This window comes from Polypterus senegalus, chromosome 13 (assembly GCF_016835505.1).
Source record: "Polypterus senegalus isolate Bchr_013 chromosome 13, ASM1683550v1, whole genome shotgun sequence".
NCBI lineage: Eukaryota > Metazoa > Chordata > Cladistia > Polypteriformes > Polypteridae > Polypterus > Polypterus senegalus.
In genome coordinates, this window is record NC_053166.1 from 18,182,211 (window position 1) to 18,207,544 (window position 25,334).

The window sequence follows — 25,334 nt, forward strand, 5'->3', positions numbered from 1 at the left end:
ATTGGTTGGGCTTCTGTTTGTTAGCTACTGCTCGCGGAGTCATGGCTGCTGTTAGATTTAATTACTTTTCAGTCTGTCAAGGTTGCCCGCTTATCGGGCCAAGTAGGAGGACAGCGGTGTTAAATTGTTAATGCGTCCGACCTGTTCGTCTTTACGAGGTATGTATCTTTTAAAAGTAAACGTATTCTATACACAGTCCTTATCCGTTAATGAATTAAATCAAAGTCGATGGTCTTTTCAGATTTAGCGGCTTAAATACGTCGTTTCAAATTATCGACTGCATCTTCTGCCGATGTAGTTCATCGTTTTTGGACTCTTATTTACTTACTGTGTTAAGAAGAAAAAGAAGATTAAATTGTACAGGGCTGTACTTTTTATAACGTGTTGTGATTTGTGACAGGTGCCTAGTCTCCAGTTCCGCTATTTATTTACACCATCTACCTTGACGGTAGTGGATATCCCTAAAATTGGGGAAAGGTGGAAGAAAGAAATAAACAGACGTACACCAAAGAGGAGGCAGCGTCTGTTATCGGGAAATTCTGACTAACATGTCCTCCATGGCTTTTTGACGAATCATCTCTGTATTCAGTTACACGGAAATGACCGGTTTGCTGCGCTCACTTTAAAGGCACAGATCCAATTCTAAAGGGCGTGTTATGTAAGGACAGAGACCACTCACCTTCTGAACGACCCACCCACCGCAGCCGAGCGCCACATCAGCCCAGTGCTGTCAGCTCATCTGCAGGGGGGTGGGGGACCGTCAGCCCATCAGAGGCTGCTTCAGGATTGGTGCCCTCACGGGAATGCAGAAAGTTAATTTTTCTAATTTTTTCTCGGCTTAGAAAGTTTAATACTCTAGATACATTTTTACATTTACCATTACATATTTTATGCTAGTTCCGGACTGAAACAGAGAAATTTGTTTTGAACTCCAGTACTACTAGAATTTCATGGCAGTGTTATCCATGTATATATTTTTTGCCTACATTTGATTATTGACACTCAAACAGAGCATTTAATTTGCAAAACCAATATGTAAATACAAAATTCCAGAACCATCCATCTCTTTCATTTCTGCCGTGCCTTGGTGTATTTACTGGTATTTTTAGGGTCTCTGTCATGTTGCAAGGTCCACTTTTGGTTGGGCTTCCACCTTCTGACAGGTGGTCTCACCATATCCTCAAGCACCTTCTGGTAAAATGCAAAATTCATAGCGGATTCTGTGATGGTGAGCTGCTGAGACCCTGATGCAACAAAACCACCCCAAACCAAAACATTTCCGCCACTGATATCGGGTTCTTCCAGTCAAAGGCTGTCTTTGGTTTTTGCCAAACATGTCTTGTGGTTCAGTGGCTAAATCACTCTCTCTAATATTCAATTAGAAGTCTTTGCCTAGGTGTTCATGGGCAAACTTTAGTCTTGTCCTGTTGTTCTATCTGGACAGCAAAGTTTTCCTCCTGGCACACCTCCCGTGTAGATCCTACTTGTGGGGCCTTTTTCTAATGGTCGACTTCTGCAGTTTGACCTCAGCAGTGCCAGGAGGTCCCATGATGAAATTCTGAGGTTTTTTAGAGATTTCTTTCAACATCTTGTGTTCTGTTGTTGAGCTGAACTTGCTGGCTCAGTCTGATCTGAACAAGTGGGCAGTTGCTTTGAAATCTTCCCCACTTGTAGTTGATGTTCTGGTAAATGGTTGATTTACAGTTGGATAGAGATCTCTTTAAATCCCTTCCTAGACTCGCAGACATTTAAAACCTTCTTTCTGAAGGCCTCCGAGAGATCTTTTGATCAAGGCACTGTGATAACACACGAGTCGGCAGCTAAGGGCAAACCAGATTAACGCCTGAAGGTTAAATAAGACCACTTCAGACAAGATCGTCCCTGAGGATCCACCTGATCAAATGGTGAATCACATTCTAATCTGAGGTATCTAAGGTAGTGATAAATGGTAGGGTGGATTTACTTTTCCATATGTGAAATTTGCATTTATAATGATTTAAAATTATGCAATGAGCTGCAAAATGTATATGGTGTTTGTTATATCGCCTTTATCTACAGTTCTCTCCCAAGAAGACCGGTGCTTTCAGATGTATTATCCAAGCTCTTTTACAGAAGCACAAAGAGGAGTTTAGAGGAGAGGGTTAGGAGCACACGCTGATACAGCGCCCACCACATGACAAACCACCTGAGGATCCCAGATTAGGACCCAAGTGCAGCCATGCGACGGGTGACACCTCAGCACCACGCTAGTTCAAATGGAGTGGAACAGTGGAAGGTTTTTTATGGTGGCTGGAGTGCCAGTTGTGCCACAAACCCCCAGGTTTTTCCCTGCAGGTTGGAGGGCCTACATGCAGATTGACATCATACCCAGGACGGAACGATTGCAGGTTAAGGGCCTTGCTCAAGGGCTCAACGAAGTAGAGACACTTTTGGCATTTACGGGATTTGAACTAGCAGATCCCTAGTCTTCAGGCCACCACTCCGCCCCAATACAGTTTAAATGAAGATCAAATCTTGACATGTCCACATATATTTAAAAAGAACAAAAATGTCGGGCGGCAAGGTGGCGCAGTGGTAGGGGTGGCAGTGGGGTGTCTGATTAGTCCCAAGCTAATTCTATAGCATGACAATGACCTCAGACACAACAGGGAGTCCTGCAGCTCCCTGTAAGGTAAGGTCACTGCAGAGTCCTGAGCTCCACATCATCAAGCCATTCTAGGATTACAGCTTTACTTGCCAGGGTGTAGATTTTGCAAAAAAGAAAAATGCTTTATTAGTACTATACACGTAAAATAAAACGGGAAGTTTTTCTTTGTCAGTGTGTTCGTGTTTTAAAGGTAATGCGTTTGTCATTAGACTTGCATGTGAACAGTTGAGAACAAGTGAGCCTACCCTTTAAAGAATATTAGCAGAGTGAGGTGTGGCTTGGCCTGATTGATTAGCTGACCCCCCCAAACTCCACTTTGGATTCAGTGGGCTTGACACTGTATGTATGCTTAAAGGCAACAATCTGAAATGAGAAGTGAGGAAAAGAGAAGCCACGTCTTGCTCTGCGGTGGACAGCATAAGCGAGTCCGTATGAGGCTGCACTGTCGAATACAAGTGAGTGGCAGAGGACTTCAGTGGTAAAAAGGTGCCCCTGTATTCACAATTAATCATGAATACATTTACTGTTTATTTTCAAAAAATACACAATTATCAGAAAAGTTTATACCGATATATTAGTATCTAACAAAACTGTTAGAATCTGTAATTATAACTTGATATGAATTTTTTGGTTGTTGTAGCCGCCGGAGTGTAAGCCGAGATCAAGCACGGGTAAAACGTGTGCCAAAAGAAAACTATCAGTCCAAAAGTTTGTTTTAAAAATATTTAGTGAAAATTAAAAACAAACAATCCACACAAGAATAAAGAAAAAAGTTGTTACACACGTAGAATAAAATGCAAAAAAAAAGAAAAATGTATCTTCTCTAAACTTAGCTTTTCTTGTAAAACTTTAGTTGTTTCTGTACTTAAAAGATTCTTAACTTCTTCTTCCGTATGCTTTAAACGTATGGCGCAGCACTTTCAGTTAACTGCTTTGTCTTGCATGTTTCTTAGTACACAATGCTCAAAAGGCACGGTTTAAAACCATATGCCCGCTACACCTTACACATGGCAAGGCTGAACACTGAGTATAATGTTTAGTCAGAGCAGTTAGAAATAGCTAGAATATACCAATTCTATTCAACTGATGGGGGATATAGGTGCCTCCCATAGATGATGCACTATCATTTAGTAAAACATTTATGATCCTTCTGTCGTTCTTGCCACTCCTCTGCTGTGTGATACAGTTTTGTCATGTTGTTTCCTAACTCACTTAATCCAGACCAGGATCCCAGGGGTGCTGGAGCCCATCCCAGGTAGCACAGGGAGCAAGGCAGGAACAAACCCTGGACAGAGACCACCCTTCCAAAGGGTGTCAGTACGGTTTGTTTGGTCCACACCAGGGTGCGATTAGAATCTTCACAACTACCTAAACGAACTGGCCGATTGTGGAAATAGCATCAGCGTTCTTAACAACTGATCCAAACGAACCAGTTGTAAAAACGCCTATATTCTCAAAGACCCTTGTGGTGCTGCACTCCCAAACAACAATCCACACAAACACACAGGCGATGGATCCCAGGGATGCTGGAGCCCATCCCAGGTAGCACAGGGAGCAAGGCAGGAACAAACCCTGGACAGGGCATGCCTGGGCATCACAGGGTCATGCAGCAAACACACACACACACACACACACACGCGCACACTTGGGCCAATTCAGCCTCGCCAATTCACCTAACCTGCATGGGAGGAAACCGGAGCATATGGTACAGGTTGTGTTATTAAAACAAATTGTTCTGGCAATAATTTGTACTTTGCTCTGCAGGGTAGCAGCAGCATTAACAACTTCTGAGACTGCCTGCTGAAAGCCTCCAGGATGGATTTCACTCGACATGCTCTTTTTGTTGCTGTGTCCAAAATTGAACACCAGGATTAAAAACAACATCTTCAAGTTGGTGAGCATTGAACTTTAAAAAAACTGCATGTTAGGTAAAATATCCTGTTGGGGGAAGAGGTTGATATAATGTGTTCATATTATCATATTCATATTTCATTTTTTATGTTGCATTATCTTTTTATACCTCTTAATTTAGTGTTTCCGTTTTTTTTTTTTTCTTCAGATGAATTTTGATTTATAGGTTATAGGAGATTTTATAGGGTCTCTAGATTTATTTGCCCCAATTCCCTGCTTTTCTTAATAATATCTGTCGACTTCAAAAGCTTTGCATGCATAAGAAGAATATCTTATACATAAACGTCTACACGTGGAAGTGTGAGTGTTTGTCTGTCCAGCCCAGAAGTGAGATGTGGAGTCGGGGTGAGGACTTCACCTCCGAGGAAACAGAAAACTTGGTTAGCCGCTAATAACACAAGTGGGGCGAACACATCAGCAAAACGAAACCTCCGAAGAAAGACAAAGTCGCTTAGCCGCTAACATCTGCAAACTGGTATCCCTTTTACTTTTCCTCCCGCTGCTAATGCACAAGCGAGGTGAGCACGTCGGCAAAATGAATCCTCCTAGGAGGGAGACCCCCAGAGTTGTTCCTTTCCATTACCTGACATCTCTACATTTTTTTTTTCCTGATGATTTCAATAGTTTCTAGGACCCCGGGCTTTTTACAGCATGGGCTTACACAGCTGGTATATGATAATAATAACACATTTTATTTATATAGCACATTTCCCATGCTCAAGGAACTTCACTGCTCATTTCTTTAATAATCTCATCATCACTCCTTCATCTTTTCCCCACAGATGATCATCTTTGAGAGCCCCAAAGTGATGGAAATACATTTTGTAACTGTCTATGCACAGTGTATTCATTTGTAATGATTTCTCTAGCACAAGAAATGAAATAAAAGTCCATTGTTTAAAATGCACATTACTGCAGTATGCCATTTTGAGAAACAGTTGCTTTATCAGACAGAGTCTTCCATGGCACAGAAGTAGCAAACAAGATATTTCAAATTCTGATTGTTCTAATGTTCTAAATTAGTATTTTGAGAAGTTGCAGACATTTCCTGTTAATTTTGACTGAAGATACGTTTCAAATAGCTGAGTGCACAAAAGAAAGTCGGCTCTGCTGAGAGCATATGCTTTAGTTTTGTGACGGTAGGCGTAGCAAATACCTTTTCATTTAAATGTATGATGTTCCATATTTTTACTTTCCAGTAGCCACCATATGAATGGAATCTCAATTTACTTTGTCTCAAAGCACACGTCTACTGTCTTACATCTTGTACACCAGTCTAAAGTTTTAGAACCCTTTAGTTTTTCCAGTTTTTTTCTTAAAGTTTAATCAGTTGAAATGCAATGAATGACCTAAAATGGTGAAAAGGTATGCAGTCAACTGCCAGAGGTTTAAATTTAAGGTTTAGTTTAGCAGAAACTGAAAAAAGGGACATTTCAGAGTATTAAAATGGGTCATCTTCAGGGAACAACTATAAGGTTACAACCTACAGATGTTCTGCAGCAATTTAAGTAAACTAAGCCTCGCAAGTTGAAGCAAACAATTTGTGCAGGTGTCCCAAATTCAGTTGATTATTTAAAAACCCTCTTGTCTTAAAGCAGAATGTGTAAAATTGAAGATTTAAGATTACATTTTAAGAAAAACTGAGGTGTTCTGAAACTTTTGACCAGTAGCGTATATATACTGCTCAAAAAAATTAAAGGAACACTTTTTAATCAGAGTATAGCATAAAGTCAATGAAACTTATGGGATATTAATCTGGTCAGTTAAGTAGCAGAGGGGGTTGTTAATCAGTTTCAGCTGCTGTGGTGTTAATGAAATTAACAACAGATGCACTAGAGGGGCAACAATGAGATGACCCCCAAACCAGGAATGGTTTAACAGGTGGAGGCCACTGACATTTTTCCCTCCTCATCTTTTCTGACTGTTTCTTCACTAGTTTTGCATTTGGCTACAGTCAGTGTCACTACTGGTAGCACGAGGCGATACCTGGACCCTACAGAGGTTGCACAGGTAGTCCAACTTCTCCAGGATGGCACATCAATACGTGTCATTGCCAGAAGGTTTGCTGTGTCTCCCTGCACAGTCTCAAGGGCATGGAGGAGATTCTAGGAGACAAGCAGTTACTCTAGGAGAGCTGGAGAGGGCCATAGAAGGTCCATAACCCATCAGCAGGACCAGTATCTGCTCCTTTGGGCAAGGAGGAACAGGATGAGCACTGCCAGAGCCCTACAAAATGACCTCCAGCAGGCCACTGGTGTGAATGTCTCTGACCAAACAATCAGAAACAGACTTCATGAGGGTTGCCTGAGGGCCCAAATGTCTACTGCCCTGTGCTCACTGCACAGCACCGGGAGCTCAATTGGCATTTGCCATAGAATACCAGAATTGGCAGGTCCACCACTGGCGTCCTGTGCTTTTCACAGATGAGAGCAGGTTCACCCTGAGTATATGTGAAAGACGTGAAAGGGTCAGGAGAAGCCGTGGAGAATATTATGCTGCCTGTAACATCGTTTAGCATGACTGGTTTGGTGGTGGGTCAGTGATGATCTTGGAGGCATATCCATGGAGCGACTCACAGACCTCTACAGGCTAGACAACGGCATCTTGACTGCCATTAGGTATCAGGATGAAATCCTTGGACCCATTGTCAGACCCTACGCTGGTGCAGTAGGTCCTGGTTTCCTGCTAATGCACGACAATGCCCGGCCTCATGTGGCAAGAGTATGCAGGCAGTACCTGGAGGATGAAGGAATTGAAACAATTGAATGGCCTTCACGATCCCCTGACTTAAACCCAATAGAACATCTGTGGGACATTATGTTTCGGTCCATTAGGCGCCGCCAGGTTGCTCCTCAGACTGTACAACAGCTCAGGGATGCCCTCATACAGATCTGGGAGGAAATGCCACAAGACACCATCCGTCGTCTCATTAGGAGCATGCCCGACGTTGTCAAGCATGCATACAAGCTCGTGGGGGCCACACAAGATACTGAAAAGCATTTTGAGTAGCAGAAATTAAGTTTTTGAAAAAATGGACTAGCCTGCCACATCTTCATTTCACTCTGATTTTAGGGTGTCTACACAATTGAGCCCTCTGTAGGCAGAAAACTTTTATTTCCATTAAAAGACTTGGCATCCTTTTGTTCCTAAGACATTGCCCTGTCGTTATTTGTATAGATATCCAACTTCATATTGAGATCTGATGTATCTAATGTGTTTCTTTAAAGTGTTACTTTAATTTTTGTGAGTAGTGTATTTTTAATAGTATTCATTTTGGAATGTCTAAGTAACATTGACTACATATGTCCAAGTTAGTGTGTGCATTGAGAGGACGCCCCATCTACCTGCGTGCATCACTTTCCTAGTGTATGATTAGGGGGTTTGTTCGTCAGTCTCGCAGGGCACTGCTGTTTGTTCCTCGCCACTTCTATATGTGCTTTGATTGACCCGATCACACGTGAATCTGCAACTGCTGTCTGATCTTATATGTGAGAGAAACAGTGACAGGTGATTGGCTTTCTCTGAATGACTAGCAATCGTGTGAGTTGTTTTATATGAATTCTGTTGTATTTGTGCCTTTTTATGTCTTCCTTTTGTATTGCTTTTAGAGCTCCATGTTAACCCTCGACTCATTATACTGTGAATGTGATTCCCTATTACTGAAAGCAGTCATTTAATGCAACTGCCACAACATGCGGCATTTCACCCATAATGCTCAGTATTTCATGCAGTTAGATCGGTCCCATGTCGGATCACATTCATATCTCGAGCGAACCACTCCAGTGTTCACTTGGTACTACTGCACATAGACCACCCTTCCAAAGGGCGTCAGTACAGTTTGTTTGGTCCACACCAGGGTGCGATTAGAATCTTCACAACTACCTAAACGAACTGGCCGATTGTGGAAATAGCATCAGCGTTCTTAACAACTGATCCAAACGAACCAGTGTGTGGTGCTACACTCCCAAACAACAATCCACACAAACACACAGGCGATGGTATCTTATATGGTCAGTGTTTTGAAATGACGATGTGAAATTTTAAAAGACGTCACAAAGCCCCACCTTCAGATCTTTTTTTTAAAATGAAAACATTTAAACGTATTATTGTAGTGGCTATTTAAATAACACTTTATCTAGTACAGGTCAAATTCCGTTATAACGAATATCTTTATAACGAAATTTTCATTACAATGAAGTATTTTTATGGTCCCGACTGTTTTCCCCATATAACGCGAGTATATAGAAATTTCGTTATTACGAAGTACATTCAGCAGATACTTTAATTATAACGAAATGCCCAAAAGACCTTGAAATGCCTGAGTGAATCATCCACAGAGCAGATAGTTCTGCAGTCGCAGCTCAGTTGTGAACAATGATCCCCAAATGGAAACACTGCAAATTTTTTTTTCTTTCTTCGAACTTTCCTCATACTGTTTTTTTTTTTTAAAACCCTTTTTGTTTCTTGCGGTTATCAGTGCTACCTTTTGCTTATTGCTCGTCAACGTTTAAAAAAAACATCCATTGGAATTTAACTCATAGTCACCCTCCTATAGAAACAGCAGACACAAAAAAATGATAACGGTTCGTATTAGGAAAAAACAAACTTTACATTTTTGCAGCTCTCGATTGCGGCAAAAAAAAAAAACCCGTTGCCAGTGAATTCGGAATTTCACCATCGATGCTGTCAACTTTCTTGAAAGGCCGAGCAAAAAAAGTAAAAAAAATCTCAGGTTGCAAACGCATGTGAACTGCTGCATTTGAAGACGTCAAAAAAGCTGCTTTTATGTGGTTCAGAGATGCTCGCTTAAGAAACATTCCTATTAATGCGGCACTCCTTCTAGGTAAATGTGAGATTTATAAACTCTGTTGGGACCTCCCCTAACTGGACGACACCCCGAAGAGCATTACGAAGTCCAATCTCCACGTCTGTGGAGTTGACTGTTTATCTGTTGCCGGGGCAACAGCTGGCTCAAAGATATTCTGCGTATCTCCACCAAAGCAAACAGAAAAGATACTGATGGGTGATGCAGCCTGACTGCTGTGTCTGTGTATAGCAGAGTAGCAGATCACGCTACGATAAATAAGTGTGCCAAGCTGAATAAAGTACTGAGACTCTGCCTCGTGTTTTGGGGTGCAAGACAGGGACTTTCTTTTATGATTTGCTTCTGTGTCACTTCACTGCAGCGCTATGAGCTTGTTTTTGCCTTGCCCCTGCAAACGGACAAACAATCTTCCACAGACACTTCAATCACATTTCGGGAAAGTGCATTATCGCAAGGAAATGCTGAGATAAATTCTCGTCGGCATAACATGTAGACAGGAGGAGATTAAAATGAACACAAAAGAAGCTATTGAAATGATTGCAAATGCCTGGGCGTAAGTTAAAAAAAAAAGCACTATAGTAACAAATACAGAATCTCATTGCAACAAAATTTTTGTTATAACGAAATATTTTTTAGGTCCCTGGGAGTTCGTAACGGAATTTGACCTGTATAGTGAATACCAATATTGTAAAAATGCTACTTGCATCATTTATCCCTTTATTAATAGCTTTACAGAAAATTCTACAGTTTCTACATTTCCGCATTAATATGACCTAAAATATAATCAGATTTTTCTGTTGTCCTAAAACTAGACAAAGGGAATCCAATTGAACAAATTTATACAGCAACATTGATACTTGTTCATGTATTTATTGTGGAAAATGTTAGATATTTCTGTGTGGAATAACATGTGAATCTTTACTTTTGGTAACTGGTGGGACCACCTTGTGCAGCACTAACTTCAGCAAAACATTTCTACTAACAGTCGCTCAGCCGTAAGTTTCAGCTCATTCCTCCTTTGAGAACTTCTTCTAAATGGGGATGTTGGTGGGCTTGCTTGCATGAACTGCTTTCTTCTGGTCGTTCTACAAGAATTGTGTATGGTTAAAGTCAGGACTTCTGAATTGGCCATTCCAAAACATTGAATTTCTTCAACTTTAACCGATTTTTTGGTAGGCATTACCCACGTTCTCTTCATTTCGGTGATTATTCTATCGATTACTTAAAAACCCTCTGTCTGTCTTAAAGCAGAGTTGGAATGGACTCTGTAAAATTAAGATATGTGTAAAATTAAGTTGTATGTAAGATTACATTTTAAGAAAAACTGAGGTGTTCTGAAACTGTTGACCAGTAGTGTATATATTTAATAGTATTCATTTCACTGATGGATACCCTGACATTTCCCTTCAGAACATGCGGATACAATTCTGAATTCATAGTTCCATCAATGATGGCAAGACAGCCTGGTCCAGAGGTAGTCAAACAGGCCCAAGCCATGATACAACCATGTTTCACAGATTCATTGTTTGCTTTTGGCTTAACATAACCCTTCTCGTTCGAGCCAAAAAGTTATATTTTGCAGTCCTCCGTCCACAAAATATTCTTCCTGTAGCCTGGCTTATCCCCATTGTCTTTTGCAAACTATTGTCGGCAGCAGCGTTCTTCTTGGAGAGTAGTGGCGTTCTCCTTGCAACCCTGCCATGCACACCATGTTTTGTTCAAGGTTTTCCTAGTGAAGGACCCCTGCACAATGACATTTAGCCAATGATGAGAGGCCTTAGATATTTAGACTTCACTCTGGGATTCTTTGTGACCTAATGGATTATTGCACACCTTGTTCTTGGAATGATCTTTGTTGGCCAAACGCTTCTGGGGCAGGGCTGTCTTAACGCATGGGCATGCTGGGCAGTTGGCGGGGGGCCACATGCTAGTCTGTGTATGTTATGACTTGCTGAGTGGTTGTGTAGGTAGGGGCCCCAGTGCTCTGCTTTGCCTGTGGGCCAATAATGCTGTTAAGATGGCCCTGTTCTGGGGAGGATAACAATGGTGTTGAATTTCCTTATTTTGTACACAATCTGCATGACAATAGACTGGTGGAGTTCAAACTCTTTAGAAATGGTTTTGTAACATATTCTAGCTTTCCAATGCACCCGAGGTTCTCATAAATTTCCTTTCATCGAGGCATGAGTGTGGTGAAGATCAGACTTTGAGAGTAAAGACCAAGATTGATGTTTTTTAAATATACCGATTTGTCATCCTATTGACTGAAACACCTGACTTCAGATGAACTGATTATCTGGTTCACATACCTTTTCTCACACAAATCTGTAACACTGGATCATTTTCCTCAATAAACAAATGAATTGGTATCATGTATTTGTCATTTGTTTGAGTTCTCTTTTACTACTTTTAGAACTTAATGTAAAAAAAAAAAAATCTGATCATGTTTTAGGTCTTATTTATGCTGAAATAGAGAAAATTCCAAAGGATTCACAAATCACCATGGTATATTTGGGTAGAGTAATTAAGAAAATGAAACATTACAAAATTTTAAACTATTTTTTCTTTCTTAGAGTATCACTCCAGTTCAGGTTTGACTTTATGACCATTTTCTTTCTTTTTCATGAATGAAGACTGAAAGAGGTCCACACAGATTTCCTTATTTATTTGTGTGTATCGGCAAGACATACCCATGTCTGGAAGACCATCTGAATTGCCAGGTAACATTTAAAAGAAAAGACTTGAGGGTAAAGCATTGATTTAAACTTGATTATCAGGTTGTTTGATTTTTTTTCCCTGATACTACAGAGTGGTGAAGCTTTCCTCAAATTTTCTAAATGCATGTCTTTTTAAACTGTTTTTCATAACTGGTTTGACTTTAGATTTTGATTCTAATGTATCAGTTTAGGTTTTTTAAATAATTCTAATGCTATCTCCAGCCCTAGAGTCCAGTGCCTCTGAGGGGCTCTTGGGGCAGATGTCTCTTCCAGTTGGGATAGTGCGTCGTGCGTTTAGCTATGATGATGCCCTTGATGATCTTGCACCAATGACCCCTCCTCCATCTGACATTGGAAGCAACATATTGTGGAAAAATCCTGTTATCCCTGAGAGAAAGTACCAGCACCTCTCTGAGGTAAAAGCGTCTCTTCAGCTTGGCTTGGTTTAACAAATGAAATGCTATAACACCTCATGCTACACTGTATAATCACATGTGCAAAGTTAACACATTTATTTTACCCTCTAATAAATATCATCACTCTTTTGGAAATGTATACTCTGTGGCTGGGTGTGGGAATGATGGCTCAGGACTGCAGCAAGACGTTTTGGGGGTACCCACCTTTTATTGTCTACAGCCAAGGAAAAAATTTTTATATTTGGTCCCAATTACTTCCTTACAATTTAATGCAATGTTTAAAACGCTCCCTCTGATTTATATTTTCAGCTTGCTAGCTTGGATAATTCTTTTTTTCTAATTTTATTGATTTTATTGTAATCATTCCATACAAATACAAATCAATTTTTACATAAAATAGGATTGAAAACAAATCAACCCAACCCCCACCCCTGAGAAAGAGAGCATGGCCAACGGAGTAGAACTTAAAGCTGGTCAAAATACTTAAATTGATGAGTTTAATAGACGGATAAAGAAAAAAAAAAGAAATGTGAAGAGAATTATTTCCTCAGTGCTTTAAAGAGCTTATTCTAAAATATTATTGATTAGATCCTGCCAGGTTTTGAAAAAGTTCTGCACAGATCCTCTGAGAATTAATTTTTTTCCAATTTCAAATAGTATAAAACATCAGTTACCCACTGACTCCAAAGAGGAGAGTTAGGATTCTTCCAGTTTAGCAAAATAAGCCTGCGTGCCAATAGTGTAGTGTGTTTGTTTGTCCTCCTGCGCTTTAAGCCCATCTGAAAGAACACCAAACACAGCTGTTAATGGGTTAGGAGGGATTGGGACACCAAGGCTGTCTGAAAGGCACTTAAAGATTTTTGTCCAGAATGATGTTAATTTGGTGCAGGCCCAAAACATGTGACCCAGTGAGGCTGGGACTTGACTGCAGTGTCCGCAGGTTGGATCTTGCCCTAGAAACATTTTGGACAGTTTTAAGTGCTCAGATATATCATTTTAAGTTGAATAATTGTATGCTTTTTGCAAATGGAGCTTGAGTGAATTCTCTGCATTGCTACCTTCCACTCCTTTTCTGATATGTTGAGTGATGTTGATCTCATCACCGGACCGCCCCCATTTATGTGACTGAAGATCCCTGGCCATGTTAAATTTAACAACAGTGCAACGACTTTCCAGCACAGTTTTGCTCACCCCATTTTCTCACAGTCAGTATTGTGCTGCCTGATGGAGCCAAAAACCCCCACTCCCCCCCATTCTGTTGTTGTACATAAAACGTGAGACAACAGACTGATGAGCTTACCAAAACACCCGCGTTTCTTATTCCTCTTTGCCACATTTTATGCATTGTACTTCTGGAAGAGCGTTTATGTATTGTCCGCTGTCATGCACACAGAGTCTGCCCTTACAACTAAAGACAAAATCTGTCCTGCTTGATTTTTGTTGGCGTGAGTTACTGGGTATGTCAGACTACACAAATGGCCTTCGCAGGAGTGTACTGTTGACTGCCTCTGACTCTCTTAAAATGAAATCTATGAAGATTATGCCTGAAAATTGCTGGAAATGTCATCTAATGCAACATGGCCTTAAGGTCTCCTTTTCAAAATACTTGCAGTTGACAGATTTTCACATTTTAAATATTGACTACAGACATGTTTATTCCTCTGATTTTTGTGGAAATTTCATTTGTATTCAGAAGTCTGTTTGCTTCTGTTGTCTTATTCTAAACACAAAACCGTATTCGGCAGTGAAAGATCAACTTGTCTCCATGCTCATTGTTTCTTGCTTTTTAAAAAAAAAATCTCTTTATTTTTTGGTCTTATTTTCTCACTGCATTGTTCCACAGGTTGATGAAAGTAGTGGGGTCATTGCACCTCCCACATCCTCCTCCTCCATGGAGGTCATCGACAAACCCCCTGTTCCTGTTGTAAAGGCAAAGGCTACATCTATTATTATGAACTCTCTAATCACAAGTAAGTAATGAAATTGCACTCCACATAAATGTAATTGTGAGAAATTTGGCAATAAAATGTTGAATCGATTAATCGCTTTAGACAGGTGGTATGGTGGCACAACAAGCAGTACTGCATCTTCACAGAACCAATCTCTCCGGTGCAGCCAATCATAGTGGAGTTTTCATGTTCTCCCCATGTCTGTGGAAGCTCCAATTTTCCTCTTACAGTACATATCCAAAAGTGTCATTCAAGCAAACCTGCACAATGTCAAATTGACTGTGTATGTGTGTGCAGGCGCATGACTGATTAATGGTGCTGGGGATGGGCTCTGGACCCCTGCAACTGTTCTCAGTTCTGCACCTTCTCCCCAGTCAAACCCTTTTCCTTCAGATCTTTCTGCTTTGTCCTCACTCACTTTCTCTTCCCCTGTACTTCCATTTCCATCACTCTTTTGGCCACATATTCACTGTCACTGCTTATCACATGTTCATACCACCACTTACTTTCCTATACTTATTTTAGATTTTTCTACCTCAGATTGTCTCATTTCTCATTCTGTCCTTTTTTGTAACTCCACACATCCATCTGTATTATTTCTACCACATCCAACTCCTTCTTCTCCTGTGGTTCTTTTACTGTCCAGGTCTCGGTTCCATTGCTGGTGTTAACCAGTGTCTTAATTCTTCAGTCATACAATATTCCTGCTACCTTCTTCAAATTATTCCATCCACACTGCACTCCATGGGTTATCTCCGCATCTGATACTCCATCTTGAGCTACCACTGCTCCTAGATAATTAAAACTTCTCCACCCTTTTCTATAGCTGTCCCTGCAGGCTAATGTTTGAATCCTGATCAGCATTAAACCTCAGATATTCTGTCATCTTCCTATTTATCTTCAATCCTCTGTCTTCCAAAGCTCATCTTCATCCTTCCAACTTTTTCTACACTTCCATTCTAGCGCCACAAAACACAGTGCCATCTGCAAAAATCTTGCATCAGAAGATCAGTCTTTTAAACCCCGAGTTCAATCACATCTATAACTAGTACAAGGAGGTATGGAATTTAAGAAAATCCCTGGTGCAGACCCCCTGTAACTGGGATCTTGTCTTTATCCTACAGGCACTACTTTTAACTCGAATCCTCGCTCCCCTATACAGATCTTGGACAATCCTCACATACTCCTGGACTATTGCAACTCTGAATTGGAGTAGTTGGGTTTAAGAATGTTGTTACATTAAATAAAGTGTATTGACAATCAAAGTACAGTGGAACCTCGGTTTGGGAGCATAATTCGTTTCGGAAATGTGCTCGCAGTCCAAAGCACTCGTATATCAAAGTGAATTTTCCCCATAAGAAATAATGGAAACTCAGATGATTCATTCCACAACCAAAAACTATTCATATAAAAATGATTAATACAAAATATAATGTAAAAATACATAAAACAAATTAACCTGCACTTTACCTTTGAAAAGAATCATGGCTGGTGTGAGTGAGTTTCAAAATTCTTGTGGGATTCCACCCAACGGGACGACATGCGGAAGAACGTCCCAAAGCAATTGCAGTCTCCCAGCGCTGTAGCAGTTCGCTGTAAAAAGCGAATCCAGAAAGATCGCAGACATGCTATAAGCGCCTGCTGTCAGTGGGTGATACAAAGAACATTATAAACGTGCAGGGCCTAGTACTACTTGGCCACGACCCTGCCTGACTGCTATGTCTGTGTATAGGAGACTGGCAGATCCTGCTACAATAAATAACTGCGCTGTTGCTGTTTCAAGCTGAACAAAGCTGGTGGTGCAAGACGGGGACTCTGACGTCACAGCACAAACACACATGCACGCACACATACAGTCACAATGCTGTAGTAAACCGTATACGCTTGTACGGATGTTGACTATATGAGTGAGGCACGCTGACTCGATTGCCCGCAATCCCGCAGCGAGAGAGAGAAGAACCTTCAGCTCAGTTGTAGTTACATGACGCTCAGCAGACAAAGCATATACATACATACTACTCGTATTGCAAGACATCGCTCGTTTATCAAGTCAAAATTAATGACAAATTTTAGCTTGTCTTGCAAAGTACTCGCAAACCAAGTTACTTGCAAACCGAGGTTCCACTGTATAGGCTTTTATGTACCAATTTATTTTATCTAATTTAATTTTAGTAGCATCCATCCCTCCACTTTCAAACCTTTCCATTCATCTGACAAGCTTTATCCAATTTATTTTAACTTGGGGGGGACCTTTCCTGGCAGAGGTACTTGCAGGACAGAAACCATCCCAAGATTGGTCACCAGCTCATTGCATTCTTAAGGAATAAGAAAAATCCAAACCTTATCAGACCCACTGCTTGGTTCGTGAACACATTTCCACTATAATGCTATGTTATATATTAATAAATTAAAAAGTGGATTAATGATAATTTATTATCAAAAAAGCAATGTTGTAAATTGTTGATTTCTTTCATATTGATGTTACTGTTGTGTGTTTATCTTTAAAGAGCAAACCCAGGAGAGCATGCAGAGGTTTGAACGGCAGGCAGGACTCACGGACACTGGCTACACCCCACATAAAGGTCTTACAGCAGAAGACACTCGCTACCATAGAGTGGCCGAGGCAATGCACGTATGTAGAGGCACATCATTTTTTAACCTTGAAATGATCAATGTGATATGGGGACATTACTAACTAGTTAAAAACAACGAAATGGGTTTCAGTTCATATTATCAACTAGGCTCACCCGCCTTTTAAGGTGACCCGACTTTTAAGTTGACCACTTCTTAAGGCAATTCAATATGTAGATCAATTTGATATTTTATACAAACTCATTCATTTGGTTATATTGCATTTGAGCGGTATTACTTTAATACTCGTAGTTTCTGTTATTTTTGTGATGAAATTTTAACTTTTTTTCTATATCGAGGTCGCCCTTTTGAACCCTCCTGATATTTACTATGCGGTGAGGCATTTGTACTCCATCAACATTAATTATTTCCAGAGACATAATTTTGTCTATTTTTCCAGCGCATTGCGCACAAAAGCAAGGGAACGGTGGGAGTACCAGAACTCTGCTAACATCATGTCGCTTCATACCACAAGCTGCAAGTAGTAAGTCTGTGATAAGCGGAATACCGCTACGCTTTCCATTTACGGGACGGAAGGACAATCCCGACCGCTTTTATATAGTAAGAAAGAAGAAGAAGATATCGCAGAGTCTGGAGTAGAAAATCATCTTTTACCTGGAAAAACGAAACTACAAATCCCATCGTGCATTGCAAAATGGACGGGGGCGTGTGTGAAACTCTGCACCTGCGTAGCATTCACGGGACGGAAGGACAATCCCGACTGCTTTTATATAGAAGGATAGCAGTACCTTTTTGTTTTCTACTGTCTTGATAGCATACAATGTGCGAGTCTGAAAAACATTTGAAGTCTCTTTATCCATTTGTGCCCATTGCCACTAGAGGTCATTAATTTAGAATCTAGAATTCATGTAATGTTGTCTTACCCATCCTGACACACTGTATTTCATACACATTTATAACGGAGATGTTTGTAATTTACCTACTTTGGTACGTTGGGCAAAATCTGGATGGGATTTCACTGGGCAGGACTTGCACACACTCCTATTCTCATCCATGCTGGACCCGTAGTGTTCATTTGGTTGGGGTGTCAGGGAAAACCTATGCGGAGGCATGAAGAAGGTACATACTCTACACAGGCAGTGCAATGGCCCTAGAACTGAAAGGTAGGAATTAGTTTTTTTTTTTAATTCTGTTTACCCCCCCCTTTTTTTTTTTTGAGGCAATGTCACATTACAACTTTTCCATTGTTCTTCAGTCATAAACTTCATTTAACTAATCTTAGTAAATTGGGGTCAGCCTGCTACTGAGCGTTCAGTCTTTGATTCACCCTGGCATATTGAAGGAGGTTTGATTTTTGTCGTATTCCTCTCAAAGGGCCAGTACACAAGGAAAAAAGCACAACCTTATGTAAAATTATTATAATGTTAAGCTCAATTAGATCGAAATGAGTGTTGCTGTCATTACAGTCATCATCATTCATTTTCCAACCTGCTATATCCTAACACAGGGTCACGGGGGTCTGCTGGAGCCAATCCCAGCCAACAGGGTGCACACACACTAGGGACAATTTAGGATCGTCAATGCATCTAACCCACATGTCTTTGGACTGTGGCAGGAAACCCACGCAGACACGGGGAGAACATGCAAACTCCACGTAGGTCTCCTTACTGCAAGGCAGCAGCGTTACCACTGCACCACCGTGTTAATACTCTAAACATTATTCTCTTTGAGGTTATGAAAAGGAAATTACCATGTGGAATAGGGAAAGAATATAGGAAATTCCTTTATGGAAAGTAATGAGGACAAGTGGTACACGTTGGTAGAATCATATCTTAAGTGTACTTGTCTCTCTGTGACTCGTGTCCTAATCAAGACAATAATACAGAAGAGTTAATACTTGGCATTCATAATGTGCCCAGCTTTTACTAATAACCACATTAATACAATAATCACCAAAGCCTATAAAATGAGTATTCAAAATGTCTTATTGCAACACATAGTTCTTAGTAGAATACAAGCTCTCTATAATGCATGTTGTGAAGGATTGTATATCGGATGTTTAGATCACCCGCAAAGACGCCTCCATGACACTCCGAAGAAATGCAGCATCTCTCATTGTGCAAACTCGGAACTGGCGGCTTAGTGATTTCTTAATTAGGGGCACCTACTCTGTGTATGTTTACTGAACATTAATGGTTAAATGCATGTTGTTCCTTATTTTTCAGTTTTCTTTTTAAATTATGCAGTACTGTATAAACATTTCTATGCATCACTTGTTTTTTTGTATGGCATTGAGTTAAATATATTTGATTCAGTATCACGTCATGCTTTAATCTAAATGTGAAATATTTCCATATTTTTATGTCCATAACAGTCTGTCTGATGTGCACAGAATTAATTTTTTAACATTACCCACCCTACTGAATTTATTAAACCTGCTCACGAGGTGGTCTAAGTTAGTACATAACTTTGTTCCCCTTCCCCGACTCCCAGAAGCCCAAAGCAACTGCACTTAGTCTGAGTTTCTGTGCATTGCTGGTCTGCAGCTCTTAGGCACACTGCAAAAGCACTAAGCCCCAAAGTTAGTCTTGTTACCCTAAATACATACCAAGATGGGATCATCCTCAGCTCACAGCACATTGTAACTGACCCAGAGTGGTGAGACAGCTGTGCTAAACTCTGTGCTGCACTTTATTGCGCATGTTTTTATATAATATTTTTTTTTCTTTTACAGTTGCCATTTAGACAGAAGAATAAATTTATTGAGTGACCTGAAGGTGGAGATTTGTATAGCAACCCAGTGATTATTATTATTTGAATTCGAATTGTTTTATATTAGGATATATTTTTATATCCCAGATGTTTTAAAATATGTTCAGTAAATTCCATTATTTCATTTTATATAATACAATATGGTAAATGGATAGCTGTAGCGCTCATGACTCTCTGCTATTCTTCCATTCTAGTCTTTCTCTTAAAATCTGTAAGCCGCAGACGATGGTGTAATTATTCAAATTGACCAGTAGATGTCACTCAAACCCCATATACTGAATATTAAACCGCTATACACGAGTGAAACGTTTTCGGATTTAATGTATTCTGTTTGTTATTTGGTTTTTTTATTTTTGTTTATTGTTCTAATTTCGTTAAGTTACCTTTCGTCCAAGGTATGTGATTACGAGACTTCATTTCTCCCTTCTACGTCCGCGTAAGGTGTCACCTCGAGTTACTGCGAGAGTGCGTTTTTCGAAGGTGTGGCGTTCTTTCCTCCAATCGCGACGCAAAATGTGAGCACGTGGCTTCCAGACTGGCGGATGTAAGGTGGAACGTAAACATGGCGGCTGGATGGAGAGCAGTGGTGAAGAAGATGAGACAGAAAGTTGTGAATGCGAGGTATCGACGGGACGGATTTTATGTTCTACTTAAAAAACAAAACAAAAATGCGTCGTATATGTCAGAGATGGAGTAGTACATTTTATATTTATTACAAGTTTAGTAAGCGGAACAGCCTGCCTTTAGTTCGACGCTGGTGTGAAGTCAATGTTTATTAGCTGCGGGCGTTGTAGTCTTTGAGTGTTTTACTGTTTAAGTAGTTTGACGTTGTGTGGGTGTATTGCTGATTTCTAACGCATTTGCTTTAATTCATTTGTAATGCGGTTTTATTTAAAGTTCTGTGTAGGCCATGCAGTTAACGGCAGTCTGGCCGCGAAAAGAACTCGAACTGTGCTGGCAAACGGAACAGCTGCGGTATTGTGCTGCCCCAACAGAAAGTTCACAAACACAAGCAGATGCGTTTTGTTGGCTAGAAGATAAGTAAACAACACATTTGGCTTAGCTATCGGTTAGATAAGGCCCACCAACCGCCCCCATCACCTGTGGATAAAAACTCCTTTTATAATCCTGGTGGTTTTGTCGAAGAGTCAATCTCGAGCCTTTTTGATTGTCTGCTGAAGGTTTTTTTTTTTCTTTTTAAATGTCCGTGTAAAAACAACTGTGGCTTATAGGTTTTTGTTAGAAAGCTCCAGGACCAACTTAATGGGCATCTTTGGCAGTATAGTAAGTTGGCTGGTGGTCTCGCAAAAACCGATTAGCCGTGCGCGTATAGGGAGAACTCTGTAGGGTTCTTAAATGGCTGCGAGATTTTGTTTCTAGATGATTGTTGTCCATCAAAGGCAAGATGAGATCAGAAGTGCAATAAGATATAAATTGGTAAGATATATCAGGAGAAGATTAAAAATAGAAGCAAATTTGCACCGTATTGAAAAGAGATGGAATTGTTAATTAAGACCTTATGATTTTCATTGGTTGATTGATGGTGTTGCCATACATTTTTGGTCGGGGATCTTTTAATCGGGCTTCATATTTAGGAAGTTTTGTTATAAATATTTAGACTTTGAAAATTTGTCTTAGAGGACCCTGTAGTGTAACTTTTTTTTGTTCCAGTCGTTTTCTTTTTAAAAGGACTCCCCTTTATTTAGACATGCTGGCAATCGTTTCTGCTGCAGGCTTTGTCAATCAGGAAATTTCCTGGCAATGATTGTTAGCATTGTTAGTTGTAATTTAAAAAGTATTTTAAGTGGAAATGCTTTCCTGATCTTTTTTAATGTTCTATATACTTAGTGATTTGGTTAATTTTATTTCTTGCTAATGTACATGTAGGTAGAGAGAACTGAAAAAGTCACCTCTCAGTAGAATTATTTTTAGAATTCATACCTTCTATGGATCTTATTTGCATTTTATTAAGGGAGTAAACTACAGGGGGGAAGAAGATTTAACGCTTAAAGCAGTGATAATGAGCACATTCAGTTAGTTCACCACTAATGTAAAATTACATGATGTAGTGTGTGTGATACACACATTAAAATATATAAATATATATATACCTTGCATTGATCGCAGAAAAAAGGCCAACTAATTAAATGAACGTTAATTATTTACGTATGTGTTAAAAAATTTTTCTTTACAACCATTATAGGGAAAAGGCCAAGTAATTAAATCAGCTAAGTTAAAACCACCATGTATTAATTATGTAAAGGAATACTTCACTTAAAAAAAAAAAAAAAAAAAACTTGTCTGGATGCATGCTCAATAATCCAAGTAAGGAAATTCTAGAATGTTTATTCTGTTAATCTGGACATAGTGTTTTTACACTGCCCATGTACTTTGTGTAGTGGCCAAGAGAAAGGTTACAAAAGTTCTTTCCATTCTGCATGAAAACATGAGATTAAAACCTAACACAAGGCATTACTGGCCAGTGATGAACAATGAAAAATGATGTGAAAACATCCACAGGAAAAAAGAAAAAGATGCCTTGCATTACTTGTGCCACATAACCCACATGTCTTGAGCATATGACTAGATAACGGACATGCAAAATGTATGATTTAGTTGCAACAATATTGTTATATAGTTACTTCCTGGAATACTCGAGACACACGCATCCTGAATAGTAAGCTAAAGTCTCATGGGAATCACTTTTTGAATTGAAGACCTCACTTTTGACCATCAAGGAGGGGTGGTGGCAAGTCTTCAGTTAAAAAAATTAATTCAAGAAACAGCTGATGAACTACATTATTTAGAAGCAGTTCTACGGACAGCAGTTTTATGTGTTAGTTAAAAGCATCAGTATGTTCAACTTCTTTCTATGTTTGAGTATCTGTTAACTTTGATTAATTTGTGGTTTGTGCTTTTTATACTTCATTTCATCTGTAATTTTTTAATTTTTTTTTTTTTTTTACAAGTAGAAGCTGAAAATGCAGAGTGCGGATAGCAAAGATGAAAAACAGTCAACATCAACACAGTCTACCCCTAGTGGAACCCCTCAGTCTTCCCCTAAGCAGAAACGCAGGTACAGTTGATCATACTACGTTAGGCTCTCTTTCTGATTGTAAAAGATGTTTTGTTTTAGTATTGGGGGGGGTGGGGGGGTTAGGCTTTTAAAGACCAGAAGTGCTGAAGCATCTTTACATACCTGAAATAAGGAATCAGTTCCTATTTCAGAGTTTTGTATTTGTTTGAAAGCCTTGTTATGGTGCAGTAGAACTAAAACTGAATTTAAAAATAGTTTCAGTGCTAAATTCTCCTTTAACCCCAAAAAATATTTTTACATACTAAAATTTTTAAGTCAACCTTTTAAAGAACCATTAATAGTGTCCATTGTCACAAAACACTTTATAGGATGATACTGTGCCTTGCCATAATATTTAGTTCCCTTCAAAGTCATCACAATTCTCTGGGTTTCAAACGATACCTACCAATATTCTTCCAATATGTATTTTAATGTACAGCTAAGTTGTATCTTTTAATTTGCCTCAAAACAAAAGTCAAATATATAAGAAAAAATTAAATAACTGGATAAACTTTGGTGGTATTGAAAGATTTTGCAAGCCACTGTAATTCAGTACATTGCAGTAAAAATGTAAAATGCCATATACACATTTTAAAAAATCAGCACTAACAGATATCAGGAGGTGAGCTAGAAATATGCCTGACACATTGGTCAAAGCACCTTGAGAACTCTAAATTCATTGTACTGTGAAGAAGTAAAATGTGAATTATAAAAAAAAAATTCAGTTTAGACCTGAGGATGGGAGATGGAACTGCAATAGATAAATAGTAAAAATTAGTTAGAAATACATAAATAAATGCTTGCATACATATATCTGTTCTCAGACCTGCACAGTTCAACTTATGGTTAGGAGAATTTAAACCTGTCAAAGCAGCACAGGGTGCAAGGACAGCAAAACCTCTGGACAGAGTGTCAGAACATCTTTGTGCGCAGACACTCGCAGTGGATTTTAGGAGTATCTAGTACATTTTACAGTGAGCCTTCTCAGCCAGTTACTAATGGCACACATTCTGTAAGAGGGACTGTGGAGACTTCAGAATGAAGATATTGTAGTTTAAAAATCTAATGATAACAGATTGAACTTCGTTCTCAGCTGGAATATCAAAACAGAAGAAGCCTTACATCTAGACCTAGAAAGAAAGATTCAGGATTCTGTACTGAATGAGCTGCTGCTAAGCAGTTTGGAACATTTTAAGAATCAGCTGGATCACATCCCTCATTTGCTGCTAACCTTATTAAAGGTTTAATAAGGTGTGTCTTTGGCAGTTTTTTATTTTTAGAATTGCATAAGTATCCGCCTAAAGAGACTGAAGTCTAAAAGTGTCTTAAAATTCAGACACAGTATCTGTTGCAAATGTTCTGAAAACTTTACTAGTCCTCTTTAATTAAACCCCAGTGTGCGTCCAGGTGTCAGTGTGTGTGTCTTCTAGTGAAGTGAGCATGCGCGGGGCCGCACCGCGTATCGCATAGTGCCCCACCCATGCGCACGGCACCATGGCCACACACACACACTGGAAGCTGGGCACACAGTGAATGCCTAGCCCCAGCCGTGCATGATAAGCAAATAAAGGACATCATTGCTGGGGAGAGTGCTGATTAGGTAGTCTCGACTGCGCACATGAAATCCGTTGCTGGGGAGACGCCACACATACAGTAATCAGCTGCACGCGACCACGGATTAAAGTACTTGCTGGGGAGACGTCACAGGCACGATTATCAACTGCATGCCACCCATTACATCAGTTGCTAGGGACACTCTGCTGATTGCCCACTGTTGTGACAGAAAATTAAAGTCATATTAAGGACATCAAGGCCAGAATTACTGTCACAGAAAATTACAGGCAGTTTATGGAAATACAAACCAGTATTACTGCCAGAGAAAATTAAAGGCACACAATACAGTGACACATATTACAGCCACATACAAGCCAGTATTACTGTAAGAGAAAATATTACGGACGTATCGACTAACAACATGCCACCCAAAAAAAAAGACATGTCAAGTACGACAAAAGACACAGACAATCAAATCCTATGTAAGCAACATCTCCTGGAAGAACTGTCAGCTCAACAAGTAAACATCAACAAAAGAGAGGCTGAAAGACAAAGAAAAATACGAGCAAATAGATCGATTGAAGAAAAAGAAAATGACTGTCAGAAAAACGCTAAGAGAGAGACTCAGAAGAGCGAACCTTACAAAAAGTTGGCATTTACTTGCCAGAACCAGTATTCAGCCATGGTCAGTTATATGTTGCATTATCAAGAGTTAGAAGTTTTCCAGATGTTGTTGTCAAGGTTGTAGAGGGTCCTGAACAAGGCAAACTCTTGCCAAACTCAGACAGAATATTTACAAATGTTGTCTATAATGAAATTTTATAGAAACATTTCAAGAGGTAAAAAAATAGAAAATGTTTCCTAAGTATCTTCTT

General features: G+C 39.7%; 1 protein-coding gene across 1 annotated transcript in view; it reads left to right on the plus strand.

The window, feature by feature from the left end:
- kiaa1191 (KIAA1191 ortholog) overlaps window positions 1-25,334 on the plus strand; it is a 30,871-nt gene continuing 5,537 nt past the window's right edge. The window contains exons 1-7 of the mRNA XM_039774754.1: window positions 1-158; window positions 4,412-4,541; window positions 12,017-12,103; window positions 12,323-12,516; window positions 14,360-14,486; window positions 16,973-17,097; window positions 22,802-22,905. Of these exons, the coding sequence (XP_039630688.1) occupies window positions 12,076-12,103; window positions 12,323-12,516; window positions 14,360-14,486; window positions 16,973-17,097; window positions 22,802-22,905 (578 nt within the window). The 5' untranslated portion in view covers window positions 1-158; window positions 4,412-4,541; window positions 12,017-12,075. The remainder of the gene's footprint in view (window positions 159-4,411; window positions 4,542-12,016; window positions 12,104-12,322; window positions 12,517-14,359; window positions 14,487-16,972; window positions 17,098-22,801; window positions 22,906-25,334) is intronic.